At 32.7% G+C, this 16,001-nt stretch overlaps 2 protein-coding genes across 4 annotated transcripts in view; one reads left to right on the top strand and one right to left on the bottom strand.

The window, feature by feature from the left end:
- LOC127724749 (uncharacterized) overlaps positions 1 to 16,001 on the top strand; it is a 185,055-nt gene that overhangs the window by 114,097 nt on the left and 54,957 nt on the right. The window lies entirely within an intron of this gene.
- The window catches only part of LOC127724662 (tyrosinase-like protein), a 92,753-nt gene that overhangs the window by 18,872 nt on the left and 57,880 nt on the right, over positions 1 to 16,001 (bottom strand). Inside the window, exons 1-3 of one of the 3 annotated variants that reach the window (XM_052231696.1) lie at positions 12,127 to 12,168; positions 4,245 to 4,632; positions 325 to 437 (exon numbers count right to left, since the gene is read on the bottom strand). In XM_052231696.1, the coding sequence (XP_052087656.1) occupies positions 325 to 437; positions 4,245 to 4,625 (494 nt within the window). In that variant the 5' untranslated portion in view covers positions 4,626 to 4,632; positions 12,127 to 12,168. Of the gene's footprint in view, positions 1 to 324; positions 450 to 4,244; positions 4,633 to 12,126; positions 12,169 to 16,001 lie in introns of those variants that run through there. The other 2 variants (XM_052231697.1, XM_052231698.1) reach the window with 2 other exon arrangements.

Here is a 16,001-nt window from a genome sequence, read left to right on the forward strand (position 1 = left end):
AGTCCAAGGTAGGGGCACAAACATATTTGACCCCGCCACAACCTGTATGTGCCTGTCCCAAATCATGAGCCTGTAATTCAGTGGTTTTCTTTTTCTGTTGTATATCATATCTATTTTTCGTTTATTGTTTTGTATATAAATCAGACCGCAAGTTTTCTCGTTTGTTTTGTTTTACATTTGTCATGTAGGTGCCTCTTATAACTTGCTATGTGGTAAGGGTTTTGCTTGTTGATGAAGGCCGTACGATGACCTACGTCGTTTACGCGAGCAATATATGCATATGAGTAATACAAAGGTAGGTATTTCATATATTCATTTACTTACAGTTTGAGGTATTCCCGATGCCATGAGGGAAAGTTTGGTCCCATATGTGCCGATCCAAGGGCTAACCCGTCATGTGCACTAGCTATAGCATCATATCTGTTGGTTGTTCCGATCTATCCAATGAATAATATAGCTTTAATAAAAGAACGATCCACATATTGTATAATAAGGTTTTTGGAATGAAATAACCCCTTGAATTGAAAAAAAAATATTCAAAATTAAATGCATGGGGCCGTTGTTTAATTGAGTATTCAAATCCAGCCAAAATCACAACCAAGAGTGAAAATATAAATGAATACCTACCATTTGCTGAAGGTGGTCAACATTACTTTCAAGATAGATTTAAAAATATATAGATTGTGATTTACTTTACAAGTTTATCAATTTGCAAAATATTTTCATATTGCCTTGAGTGTCACTAATAATTGAAAGCGTAATTCCCCTTTTCCTTACGTCAATTTTCCAATTGGAATTTTAGCGAATATGACTCTCATGGTCTTTGACCACTCGACCATCGATATCGCTGTCGCATGTAATGCAGTATGTCGATACCCTTCAAACCCATGTGATATTACCCCCTGGCTTGGATAGAGTTCGTAGCGACCATACATTAAGTTTTAGTGTGGTCTGTCCGTACAGTTCTATCAAATGATGGGCAGGATTCCTGATATGAAGAAAATTTTGTTATGTCAATGTCAATAATTTGCAGCTCAATGAGGTAAATGTACAACTGTGTTGAATTTTAACGCTTGTCGATGTGATTTTACTATCGAAAACTGAGTTAACCGGCGACATGTAAAATTAGTTACTGAAAGTATAAAGATGGCTTCATTAACAAAAACTCTACAAAATGTTTAAATGTTCACAATAGCGTTTATTGATATGACAAATATTCAATAAGACGAAACTTAAAAGTCATGTGATACTCTAAATTAAAAAAAAAAGTTTGAATATATGTGTTACATACTTGAATGGCTAAGATTTACTTTAAAACACGTGTACATTGACTTTCTTTAATAAAAAATAATAATGTATCTTATCAAAATCATGTACTGTCATTTGCTTCGCATCACGGTGCGAACCTATTAGTTTCATACGATATTCACGCCATCTTTAAATTATTACGTAACGAATATCGGTTCGCATCGGTTCCCTGATGATGTGGGAAAGATTCTATTGCCTAGAAAGAGATATAGGATTGGGAACATGTCTAGGACAGGAGAACATATCAAATACGCTCAAAATATGGGTATTCAAGATCCAATCCAATACCCAATCAATGATTTGTTTTGCCTTTACTGGTCTAGCTTGCTTATGCAAAGCCGAGTCAAATTCATATTGATAAATAAGAGGATGGACAAAGATGAAAAGTGTCTGAGTGATCATCTGACTATATATGCATATACAACAACATTCAAAAATAATCATTACTGCCACTGATCCTCCAGAATTTTGTTAGAATGCATGTATTCCATGTTATAAAACCAAATGATATATATAAAAAACCAGCTGCGCAAATAGCATATGATAACCCGAATTGTACATTAGGATTGTCGTGAGAATGATCTGGAATATTTAGGAAGCATCTAATAACAAGTAAGTAAAATGGCTGTGTAGGAAAACATGCTTGAAATATATCCATATGAAAATGAATATTGCATAAAAAGTTAATGTTAACAATCCCATACCTCTGGAAGGATTAACCATAAAGTTTACATTTCCTTAGCGTATCTAGATTCACCAAAACCAAAAAAAAGTGTAAAATATGTTGAATTGATCCTAGCATACTATATCTAGTGCATGACATGTAGAATATTACCATTCATTAATCTGACCGTCAAATTTCACATAACTGCGGAATGACAAATCATAGATTTTCAAAATCAAACAGTATCTCTAGAATGTCATCACCAAATAATTTTACAATCAAGTGGAAGTTTTCTTCTATCAATCCTGATGTTCCGTTTAAATTTTGTGGGAATTGGTTAAAGCAAAATTGAGTTATTGTGTAAAGTGTTCATGGACAAATTAAAGTTCCCATCAAATGCTGACTTATAACACTTATGAGTATTTACACAAAGGAAAAAGTTAACACCTTTCGTATACTTAAACAATCATATAAACCACATATTACTTTAAAGTATGACACAGCGAAGCACTCCAAAGCTTTCAAGAAAGCTAAAACTTGTGAAGTATTGTTTTCCAGTACTCTAATTTGCCATCACTCAGTGACCGTAGCCAGGAGACCTTTTCAACCGTAACAAATTCAATAAGACGGCATCACAGCTAAAAAATGAATGTCAATTAGACACGATCAAAGTCAAACAAAGCCAATAAGACAGCATCACAGCTAAAATAAGTCAATGAGACAGCATCATAGCACAAGAAAGCCAATTAAACAGCATAATAGCCAAACAAATTCAATAAGACAGAATCACAACCCAACAAAGTCAGTAAGACATCATTACAGTCAAACAAAGTCAAACAAAGTAAATAAGACAGAAAAATAGTCAATAAGAAATCATTACAGTCAAACAAATTCAATTAGACAGTATCACTAGTAAACAAAGTCAATACGACAGCATCATAGCCAAACAAAGTAAGTTAAACAGCATCACAGACAAACAAAGTAAATAAGACAGCATCATAACAGAACAAAGTCAATGAGACAGCATCAGAGCCAAACTAAGCCAATGAAACATCATCACAGTCAAACAAAGTCATTGAGACAGATCAAAGCCAATCAAAGTCAATAAGACAAAATCACAAGCAAACGAAGTCAATAAGACAGCATCACAGCCAAACTAAGTCAAAAAGAGAGCATCGCAATAAAAAAAAGCCAATAAGACAGCATCATAGCCAAACAAAGATAAGAAGACAGCTTCACTGGTAAACAAAGTCAATAAGACAGAATAACAGCCAAACAAAGTCAATAAGACAACATCATGTCAAACAAAGTCAATAAGACAGAACCATAGCTAACCTAAGTCATCATCATAGACAAAAAAAGTCAGTAGACGGTATCACAGACGAAGTCAATAAGACACCATCACAGTCAAACAAAGTTAATTAGACATTATCACAGTCAAACTAAGTCACTGAGAAAGCATCACAACCAAACAAAGTCAATTAGACAGAATCATACCCAAACAAAGTCAATAAGACATTATAACAGCCACAAAACAAAGCCAACAATGCGGCATTAGAGACAAACAATATCAACAAGGCAGCATCACAGACAAACAAAGTCAACAAGACAGCATCACATACAAACACAGCCAATAAGACAGCATCACAGCAAAACAAATTCCACAAGGCAGCATCACAGACAAACAAAGTCAATAAGACAGGATCACAGCCAAACAACACCAATAAGACAGAATCAAAGACAAACAAAGTCAACAAGGCAGCATTACAGACAAACAAAGTCAACAAGGCAGCATCACAGACAAACAAAGTCAACAAGGCGGCATCACAGACAAACAAAGTCAATAAGACAGGAACACAGCCAAACAACGCCAATAAGACAGCTTCACAGACAAACAAAGCCAATAAGACAGCACCATAGACAAACAAAGTCAATAAGACAGCATCACAGCCAAACAAATTCAATGAGACAGCATCACAGCTTTTGTCAATAAGATGGTATCACAGACAAACAAAGTCAACAAGACGGCATCAATTAACAGTAAAACAAAAAACATAACAACACGGTAAAAAAATGATTAAAAACATACCTTAAGCATGGAAAAACAATCGACACACTAGGGATATACCTTTTAAGTAATTTATAATGTCAAAAAACAACTAGGCAATAAAAGCTTAAAAAGAAATTTCTGCAAAAAAAGGAAGAAAGACTGCATAATAAAACAACAAATGCTTGCTATCCAGTTCTGTGATACATTTGTAAATACTCTTACGCTTCTAGCTTTTAATTGTTGAACAGCTTGAATAAATCTGTTCCTTTGTGCATCTGTAAGTGTTCTGATTTCGCGTCTTATTCTTCTGACAGCTTGTCTTTTAGTTCGAATGTTGTATTCTTGTCCTCTGACCTTTCGACCAAGTGATTGTAACCAGTTGATTGTGTCAGGGTCAGTCAGTCTTGGTGGATGATATCTTTCCAACCAGGTTTCTGCAAGATACTTATTAACACAGGTGTATAAAATGAGTTCGCCTGGAATTGTGGTTATGGAACCCGCCTTTTCATTAAAACATTTACACAGTATTGCTGGCATATCATTTTCTGTCATCATGCTGAACACGGAACTTACGAAAGGGATTAAGTACAAAAAGGCTTCCATACCGAACCTATAAATTATAAAACAACACACTGATATTATAATTGCAAAGATCAATTCCTCTAATATCTTTTCTGTTGATAACATTTATGACAATTGTTAGCAGTTATGACGAAAGAATAAATGATACTAAATGTTTTGAACATTCCCTGAAGACTACCTCTCATTGCAGACATGCCAGAGTCGATTCCTTTCACTGCAGACATTTCATTCGCTTAGAAGTCCATGTTTCCACCTGTATTTTGATGAATTTATAGGTAATTTATTTTGCATTTTTTTTGGTCTAAAACCAAACTATAGGCCTGGGGTAAATTCAGTAAATAAATATACGTCATCAGGGACCGCCCATTTGGGGGAGAGCTTTCTGTACAAAACTGAAGTCCTGTGCTCTTCTGATTGGTAGATAATGTTTGTGATAATATTTTTTGATAGATGGATCAAAACTAGAGTTAAACAAAAAGAAAAAATAAATGCTGAATGTACTTATTTTTTTTACTACAGGGTTGAAAAGTAATGGGGGCCAGTAAAGGAATTAAGTGCGAATCTACAGTGTTTGTAAACAAGGCCATGTGAATGCCCAACAATGCTGCATGACCCTATGTTTTTATTGTTGCAAAAGATAGGGCTACATTTGTACTTTCATGAATGATATATGAAAGCTTCCAATTTCTAAAGGTAAATCAGGTATAAATTTAATTCAAGACATAGATTAGCATTAAAGTCAATGGGAGATGTTTTGCTGAATTTACCCCTATAGGAAAATATTCACTCTGTCACTGTACTTGTTCAAGGCCACACAATAATCACAAAACTCATTTCCTGTAAATATTAATGCAATGGAAGCCTTTTGGAACCAGTTAAAGTTGTTTTTATACAAATTTCTATGTTTAACTGCGGCTATCCAGGATGCACTGAGTGTACTGTGGGAGGAAGCATGGGATATATGGTAAAAAATCAGTTTTGTGTCCAGATTGAAAGAAACAATAGAAATTACGCTTGAGAGCCATGATATTAATGAAAGGCATAAATATTCTCCCCATTTTACATCTCATTTTGCACATATTTCTCCTAATAATGTGTAAAATCGTATGGAAAATCAGAATTACCTCCCTTTGACATAGTGTATTTTTTTTAGCTGTGTTCCCCATGCTAAGTTGTAGATCAAGTTGTAAATAAGCACTTTTCAAGTATTTTAACACTCGAATAATCTGACCGTATGAAGATATTCATTTATTTTTACATAATTCATTGGGTTTCTTTAAGTAAAAAAAATACTAGACAACTTTTCATGATTACATACCCTTCATCTATAAAACTAGTGTTGAAATGTTTGTAATTGGATTGCTATGTTAAATAATTGCTTTTAAATATTCTAGATTGTTACTTTTATGTTCCAAATGCAAAGTTTGGTCATACCCAGTCTTATTTTTTTCATATTTGGCACTTTTTTCTACTTCAGTTTTGGCCGTCTAGTTTTGGCGAAGAAACCATCCTGATGTTAGGGTAACAGGAATTTCTGCAGAGTGGTTGTCAATGACATTTTGTGAACCTTACAAGTAATTAAAACACAGATTTAGTAAAATGAAACATAATTGTTGTTTTTTATGGTATGAAACTACTTAAAAAGCCTTTGAAAAGTCTTTTTGTGTTTTTTTTCAGGGTATTTAATTAAAAACTTCCATATAAGGCAAAATTTAACTAAGAGTACATCAAGACTTTAGTTCCTAGATGTACTTGCAATACTGATCAAAGCAAACACAGAAAACAATTCATATTTATTAAGCATAGTATTTTACACCATTCTTTTAAAAACAGTCAATGTGCAACTTTATATACCAAATATACATTGGCCGCAGTATGGGCGGTAGTATAAATTTTCCTCAATCTTTACAAGTTCAGCCTTTATGAATGTTGTATTAAAACTGGAACTTGAAAATTGGATACATTACATGATTAATACAAAAAAAGTAGGAAAAGAAGTTATAAAGTCCCTTATAGGGGTAAATTCAGTAAATAAATATACGTCATCAGGGACCGCCCATTTGGGGGAGAGCTTTCTGTACAAAACTGAAGTCCTGTGCTCTTCTGATTGGTAGATAATGTTTGTAATAAATATTTTTTGATAGATGGATCAAAACTAGAGTTAAACAAAAATAAAAAATAAATGCTGAATGTACTTATTTTTTTTACTACAGGGTTGAAAAGTAATGGGGGCCAGTAAAGGTAAATTAAGTGCGAATCTACAGTGTTTGTAAACAAGGCCATGTGAATGCCCAAAAATGCCGCATGACCCTATGTTTTTATTGTTGCAAAAGATAGGGCTACATTTGTACTTTCATGAATGATATATGAAAGCTTCCAATTTCTAAAGGTAAATCAGGTATAAATTTAATTCAAGACATAGATTAGCATTAAAGTCAATGGGAGATTTTTTACTGAATTTACCCCTTTAAGAGTGTTAAATAAGGGGAAATTTAGTTTTCGGAATTGCTTTATTGTGCATAATCTTATACTTTAATCATCAGCAATGGCTTTCTGTTTATATCTATTTGCATAATTGTTTCCTTTCTTGGTGGCATTTTATTTGATATGTGACCTTCTATTAACTACAGTCTACTTACTAGATGTTAGGTTGAAATAACGGTTACGAGTTATTCGTCGTTGTAAACCTTTTAGAATATTCAGCAGTTATAATAAATCTACGCTTATTCTAAATAATTTCGGTTATAAAAACTAAAACTTCTAAGTTGTATTTTCTTATCAACTGTACAGGTATGGTATTTGGCAATAAGAAACACGTATGATATGTATTTGTATTCTTGTAATAAACTTAAGCGGGGCCACAAACTAATGTTGGACCGCAAATCCGCGATCAGTGATAAAATCGATGACGCGAGAACAATAGAAAAGTCCCTCTTCTTATGAAAAAGGTCGAGAAAATCAATACTAAAACAATGTCGGTACGATACTTAGTTATTTCAAAACAACAATCGTACATTTTAAAGAAATTATTTGTTAAACGGCGTTATTAGAAATATACATGAAAATACATAATGTTTTATGTTCATTATTGATCGAGATGATTGCATCAGAAGCTAGTGAAACTGAAATTTAAAAAAGATATTAATCTTTGCTGCATATTGAAAAAAAGATTGGAAAAATCAAGTACAAACAAAATCTAAAGATCGTTCAGGTCACCAATTTTCGGATTGTTTCACATAGTCCTTATCATGTTACAATTTCCCAAAATATACCTTTTTTCACTTCTAAGTTTTCGAGTACACCAGTCTGCTCTTGTCACGTGAAATTTCAATAAAGAAATATTGTCTTTTCGTGAATATAACAACTCAAAAGTTGTGTATGTGCAGGTTAAAAAATTAAAGATAAATATTCTTACAAAGTAGGTTATGCGTGATTTTTTTTTTTACTATTTTCAGGTACAATTTAAAGAAAAGGTCGTCTCGATTTCTGTACATGTACTTGTTCTTCTCGATCTATTCACATTCAATGTTGAAATCTGGATGATGGCCGTTTGAATTAGCTTAGTATTTAATTTCAAAAGTATTAATCTTTGCTGCATATGAATCGATTCCTTTGTAATTTTTTTCCTGAATTTCGCCGATCTAGCAGCATACATATACGGATAATTAGCGTGTTCCAGAGATTTATACAGCCAGTAGAAAAAAAATTGAAAATGGTACTGCAGGAATTTATTCGCATAACAACATTTTAAACCACTTTAACACAAAGCTCCTTAAGCCTGCTGTAATCGTAGTTTGCTATTTTAGAAGGGACATGATAACATTAATGTTTTAATTTTATTTCAATTCATTCTTATTGCTACTATTTACCAGAACGCTTTCTTGTGAATTTATAATAATACCGCCATTGCTAAAACAGATTAACATTGAAAGGATCAAGTTTTCAGTGTGTATATTATAGAGGAGGTTATATTTTGACACTAGGATTTCCCACTGAGATGGTCTCAACAGCCTTTGCTGTCTCATGATATTTTTAACATACATTTTTATAAATTACAAGTTAATGAAATTGTGTGACTAAGGTCCAAACTGTTTTTATACGCCCGTATTATGGTATACCGTTGTTCTTCCGTCTGTTCGTCCGTCCGTCCGTCCGTCTGTTCTGTCCGTCCGTCGTCAACATGTCGAACAATAACTCATAAATTCTTTACCTAATTTCCATGATACTTTGGTGAATTGTTTATATCTAAATATATCTAAAATAGGTAAGCTCCCTTTCGATTTTTTTTAAATATTTAGGTTTTACGTTTCCGAGTTATGGGATTTTATTTATAAAAAAGGGTTGATTTTCCAGTTTTCGGGCAATAACTCAAAAATGCTTTGAGCAATTTTAATGAAACTGTGGTGACTGGTTTATATTTATCAAAATAAGATCCTTTTATTTTTTTTTTTTTAAATTTCTGATATGACATTGAGAAGTTTTGGAAATTTATTTGTTGAAAAAGCGACGGGCGTATCATGTGCTCTTGGTGCAGCTCTTCGTTGTAGTTCCTCGCATCTATAAATATTTGGCTTTTTATCACAGATATTTCATATTTTCAAAAAACAACAGTAAATTAATTTAATTTCATACGAAATTTGTTTTGCACAGTAACGAACATATGTATCTTAGTTTGACTAGTTGTTGTTTGCTTAACGCCCAGTACAATTTTTTTATGTATTGTAAAAAAAAATGCACAAAAGTTAAAGAGGAAGGGGTCAAATAGAATAATACTATAAATAATAAAGACATTTTTTGGTAAAATACTAGTATTAAAATACAGTAATATAATAACTGTAAGCTTTTTAGATACAACTAAAAAAAGACGAAATTGTGATTAAAATCTACGACTGGTAGCAGCACCGCATCAAACAAGATGCAATACGCTCGAAAAACATTTTAAAAATCCCAAATAAACAAGTTTAACCTTTCTAAAAGATATGGCCAGAGTGCTTAAAAGGTAAGATTCATTTAGGAATCGGTATCAACTATGCACAAATACAACTTTTAAGAAAATATGCGTAATTAAAATTTGAAATACAAAAAATACGGTAATGCTAAAATGCACCCTCAAGTTGATATTCTTCCAAGGATAACCCATGAAGCGTTTCCATTTCCAATGGGGCCATTAAAATGAACTGGCTTCGCATTATCATGAAGCTACGCCAACTTTTAATTTGTGTTTGTACAATTTTTTTATTTCATAGGTATTTATTTGTTTTGTTTGTTCATTTTCGGGTACTTTTATTAAGATTTCAGTTAATGAAATAAACACTTTACATATTTGGAATATGACACAACTGAAACTACTAGAAATTATAGTAGAGCCTAGAAGAAAGTGCGACACAACAGGGAACAGGCTCGTGAAGCAAGGGTGAACGCCCTCCGTTCTAAGGATCACTAATTAGATACTGTAAAAGGCAAATATTACATAAAATAGTTTAAAACAACACTCATTCATTATATCAAGAAGGTTCTTTTGAATCACCTTGATTAGACCAGAGATATACTCTGAATAGACAGGCAAGGATATCTTTATTTTAAAACATTTTTAGACTATTGCCATGTTCCGAGTGTGCATGTTCACATACTTGCTATACAGTCGGAAATCTAGTGAACGAAGATAATAGAAAATTCACTCTTCTTATGAAAAAGACGAGAAAATCAATAATAAAACAATTCCGGTGACGATTCTGATCAAAAGTTATTTTGAAACAACAATTGTACATTTTAAAGAAATTATTTGTTAAACTGTGTTATTAGAAATATACATGCAAATACAGGATGTATTATGTTCAGTATTTATCGAGATAATTTGCATTAGAGGCTTGTGAAACTGAAATCTAAAAAAGTTATAATTTTTGCTGCATATTGATATAAAATAATTGGAAAAAATCATGTACATACAAAATCTAAAGATCTTTCCGGTCGAAGCTACCTTTTGCCTTCTGTAAATTCCCCCTCTATTAGGAGAACCTGGAATTCTTCCAGTAGATGTTTTATATCTATGCTACACTATAGTACACTATTTAACAAGTCTGTTTTCTTCCACCCCAATACCTTTATTAATTTTATTTATTATTTAAAAATCTAATTTAGTTTGTAGCTAGAAAATCAGGACGGGTTCAAAAAGAAAGATTTTGAAAGCAGAGAAAACTGTGTACCTTACAATCAGCATGACTTTATCAGATGACAAAACGAATACTAAAACTCCGGCTAAAAATAAGATATAGGTACTTTAATTCTGTCACGGACCCGCGATGTCGAAGGTGTGTTCTGATACAATATTAACCAAACAGAACAAAAGAAATGCTAAAAAGATAAATTAGTTATAACAAATCAGGAATTATCTAATAATCATATATCGATCAGCACTGAGTAAACGCACCAATGAACCGAATTATTAACATCTCATTTTGTATAATTGTATAATATAGTAATAACTGGAACTATGTTACTGCGATTCATACATAGTAACATGAATCATGTATATTGCAAATCAAGCAAAAGGAATGCTTAATAATAAATCGATTAATTTAGAAGTAAGAGCATAGACTGATAGGCTGGGAGTCAGAAAAAATGTGTTCGGATAGGGTGGTATGTCTACCTAAGGACTTGTCACCTTGTGAATAACATAACAGTACTCGTTTTACTAAACCAAAATGAGCTTTCTTCGACATAAAATGTCTCTTCAATCATGAAGCTCGATGCCACAATATTTGAAAATCCAAAACTTATGCAAACACTGATGACTTTATGAACCAAAAAAAGATAAAAAGTATAGCCAAGGGGAGAAATATTCCTTCATTTAAAATAGTCTCCAAATTTTGAAACAGTAAACTTTAATTCAACAATATCTGTATTATCTTGCCAGTACCGAAGTAGCGGCTACTTGGCTGGGGATACCGTCGGGGACTTCCAATCCACCAGCAGACTTATCGACTTAGTGGTTATAAAATATTAACAGTACCAATTTACTGCATAAGATACGCATTTTGACAATAAGTGGTGCTTGAGGCAAAAATATTTTAAAGACCAAAACTAAAAAACAAAAGTAGATGAGCTTAAATAAAAAAAAAAACAAAAAAAAATGACCTAAAGTATAGCCAAATCCGGACAAGGAATAAGAGTATTGCATGAAGTATATATATTCCTTAGCTTAAAATAGTTTTCAAAATTTGTAACAGTAAACTTAAATAACACAATGTCCGTATTTTAACCGAGATGCTGGCTACTGAACAGGTGATACTTTCGGAGACTTATATTCCACCATCGGAAATATCGATCCTTTGATATGAACATTAATATTGTGAACTAGCACGTTATGAAATACGACTCAGCATGTCGGTCTAGTACAAAGAAGGGTCTATGTTCATATCACATTATCATGTTCTCGTCGTAAATATGCATATAAGTTGGCATCCATCCATCCATCCATCAACAAATTCGTGGTTGCTTTAATGAGTTAGTAAATTATGCATACCTTCATATATGTAAGTTTAACAATGGTCCGTTTCTGTAATAGTTTGACAATAAATATAAATTTAAGCTATTGTCTGTAAATACACAGTGGCAAGTGGGAACAATAAAGCAAGAATGAAATCTTTCCGGCGTTTAGTTGCACAATGCAGAATTGTTAATTTTAGTTTTTTAAAAACATGTGTTGCTTTTATAAACTTACTAGGCATGTTTACTGAACAATTATTATCAAAATTACATACAAATCTTGCAAATTTACTTGTAAAATAAAAGCTTCTTAAGACAGAATTTATCCTTTTATCATAATGCATATATTTAATTGCATGTCAGAAATAACACTATACTGACGAGCGTAAGAAAAGCAACAACTGTGTCGATATTTCAAAACATAGAGGTTCTATTCCTGTTTTTCGTAAATTCTGAATTCCTACAAAAAATTTCCATTTTTTATTTGTTACTGTAGAGATAAACATTGCATTCTATATGAATAAGAAAAGAAATATATATTCATCAATAAAATATATCCTAAAAAATAAACATTGAGAGAAGAACTAAGAAACTCATAGCACGTAACACACGTGATGTAATAACGGATGTGAAGAACTATCTTCTATCATGCTGTTTTAGTCACATAATCTACTGCAAATCGGTACGGCCAATTTCCCCTAAATTCATTTCACACTATGGATATAGTTTTCCCATCTTTACCAAAATTTACTATATGGCATCTTCGTGTATGTTTTTTAACAATCTAATGGCATAAATACGTTAGGTAAAGATCGCCAAAAATCCTTTTAAAAAAACATGCAAAATCTTAAATTTTGTATCATTTCTGTCTTCAACAACAATATATAGCTCTAAATAACTTTATGTTTTATGGATATGTGTACAGTTGTTGAACAATCTGTGATGTGTGATATATATATAGAGGGTCTTGGAAATTTAATTTGCAGTAGGTTAGAACAGCTTTTGCTTTTTGACCATGTAAATGAAATCAATTCGGTAAAAATTGGTTCTACCTCTTTATTTTTTTCAACTTTAAAAATGGTATTTGTATGGTATTTTGGCAGATTAATTATTGCATCTGTCAACGAATACAATTACGGATCATTTACTTCTATAATCAACGTGATACAGAAACAAAACATCGCCCTCTTTCAAAAAGGCAATTTTCAAAACTGTAAATGAACAGTAAACCTAAAAAAAATATACTTAACGTGTAATTTTTCATTTGGAAATTTTAATGAATGTCATTCAAAATTCTTATAAAATATACATAATTGAAAAACAATAGAAAAAGAATTACAAAAGTCTGAAATAAACAATTCTGTTGCAATATAATAGTTCTTGTTTACTTTATATTCATAAGTATCTTAGTTATGCATTTTCTGTTTAATACGATTTTAATTTATCAATATTAAGATTTCAATCTGATACAGGAAATAACCCAAATTAATAATACCACTGAAAAACGAATAACACGATGGTTTACATGGATTTAAAATTTCGATTCATTATACAAAGAAACTAGTGAAACATGTTCCAAACATATACTAGAGGAAAACGAAAGAACACACTTTATCAAAATCAAACAGTAAAGCTTGATAATGAGGAGGGGACTGGACATTAAACCTCAGACATTTATATAAAATTAACAAATGTTAAATGATAGACAATTAGACAACTATCGACAAGTCTTCTAATATCACTGGGCCACTGTGTAACGAATTTATCTTACCAATTGGTCTATACAAACACAAACTCCAACAATAACAACTTGTTACCTTTAAATGTGTTTTCTGCATTTATTGCATTCCTTCGACATCGTCTGTTGTCCGGATGAAACGTTTCAGAATTTTCCTCAACGCCGTGCTGTTTATAAAGGGGTGTAATACCACTACCAACCGTGTATTGAAATAAAAGAGGGACGAAAGATACCAGAGGGACAGTAAAACTCATAGATCGAAAACAAACTGACAACGCCATGGCCAAAAATAAAAAGACAAACAGACAAATAATAGTACAGATGACACAACATAGAAAACTAAAGACTAAGCAACACGAACCCCACCAAAAACTGGGGGTGATCTCAGGTGCTCCGGAAGGGTAAGCAGATCCTGCTCCACATGTGGCACCCGTCGTGTTGCTTATGTTATTACAAATCCGGTAAATAGTCTAATTCGGTAAGTCACATTCGTGAAAAGGGAAGGATATTGTAGTTACGACATAAGGAACATATCCGATATCATCTGTGAAACGGTTATTCCATAACGGTCAACCAACTCGTGATGGCGTCCGTAAAATTTACGAACGGATGATTTCAACTTCACCATTTGGAACTCTTGGCTTAAAAGCTTCCTTGTAAGCAGCAATCCTCTATCAAGGAAATCATGATAGGAAACACAAGCCCGGGAATATCGTATCAATTGGGAGATATATACTCCGTTTGCAGGCGCTGCTGGAATGTTGCTACATAGAAATGGAAAGTTCACAATTGGGAAGCTGAAATCATCTCTTTTGTCGTAAAGTTTTGTTTTCAACCGACCCTCATTGTCAATTTCTAGATGTAAGTGAAGATATGAGGCAGACTTAACTGTATCTGTAGTATCCTTTATCTCTAGTTCGATGGGATAGATTCGTTCAACATAGTCACCAAATTTTGTATTATTTAGTGAGAGAACATCATCTATATAGCGGAATGTAGAGTTAAAGGATATTGCTAACTTTTTATCTTTCTTCCTAAGAAGTTCCTGTATGAAGTCAGCCTCATAATAATAAAGAAACAAGTCGGCAAGACGAGGGGCACAATTGGTTCCCATTGGAATTCCGACAGTCTGTTGAAAAACACGTCCTCCAAACGTAACAAATATGTTGTCAATCAAGAAATCAAGCATCTTGATAATGTCAGTTTCAGAGAATTTTTTGTTTGAGTCAGAGTGATTCTTTACAAAGTAGGATTTATCCCTCCCCATGACAAGATACTTGTATCTACGTTCGCCATTCTTTTTAATGAAACAAAGTAAAACCAACTCTTTCAATTTGTCTTTTAGTTTGGAATGGGGAATACTTGTGTAAAGTGTAGAAAAGTCAAATGTTTTAATACTATTGCAAGATGAGAGAGTCTTAGATTGTATGTACTCTAAAAGATCTTTGGAATTTTTTACGCCACCTCTAGAATAGGCAGTTTTACAATAACTTTGGAGTCCGGCTTTGATTGCTGATAAAATAGATGTTAATAATTTAGAAAGAGGTTTCGTGGAGCACTTGGAGACCCATCAATATACCGTTGTTTGTAAGGACACTTATGTAGTTTAGGTATCCAATACAGTGATGGAAGATCCAGTTCTTCATCTTTGGTTGAAATTCCAAAGGAACATAGAACAGACCTATGATTATCCAGGATTTCCTCTTTGGTAAGTGTCGTGAGGGTATATGTTGAGTTTCCAAGTAAATTGTCAATACCTAATTCATTTATCAAGCAATTTATGTGCACCACTTATTGCGGACCTTTTTTTGTATTGCTATGAGTTACAATTTATGACAAAAATCAGCAAAGACCCATCGAAACAACATCTGATACACAAATTTAATAATACTTTTAGATATTTGGATGATATTTTCGCTCTCAATAATGACGACTTCAGTATGTATACTAAAGAAATTTATCCTGTTGAACTTACTTTAAATAAAGCTAATACTAACAATGACCGCTGCCCTTTCCTCGATCTTGATATCTTTATCATTAATGGAAAGCTTAATACTAAAATATATGATAAAAGAGATGATTTTTCATTTCCTATCGTTAATTATCCATTTTTAGATGGTGACGTTCCCTTGTCACCATCTTACGATGTTTATATATCTCAACTTGTACGATTC

This window comes from Mytilus californianus, unplaced genomic scaffold (genome assembly GCF_021869535.1).
Source record: "Mytilus californianus isolate M0D057914Y unplaced genomic scaffold, xbMytCali1.0.p SCAF_14, whole genome shotgun sequence".
Taxonomy (NCBI): Eukaryota; Metazoa; Mollusca; class Bivalvia; order Mytilida; family Mytilidae; genus Mytilus; species Mytilus californianus.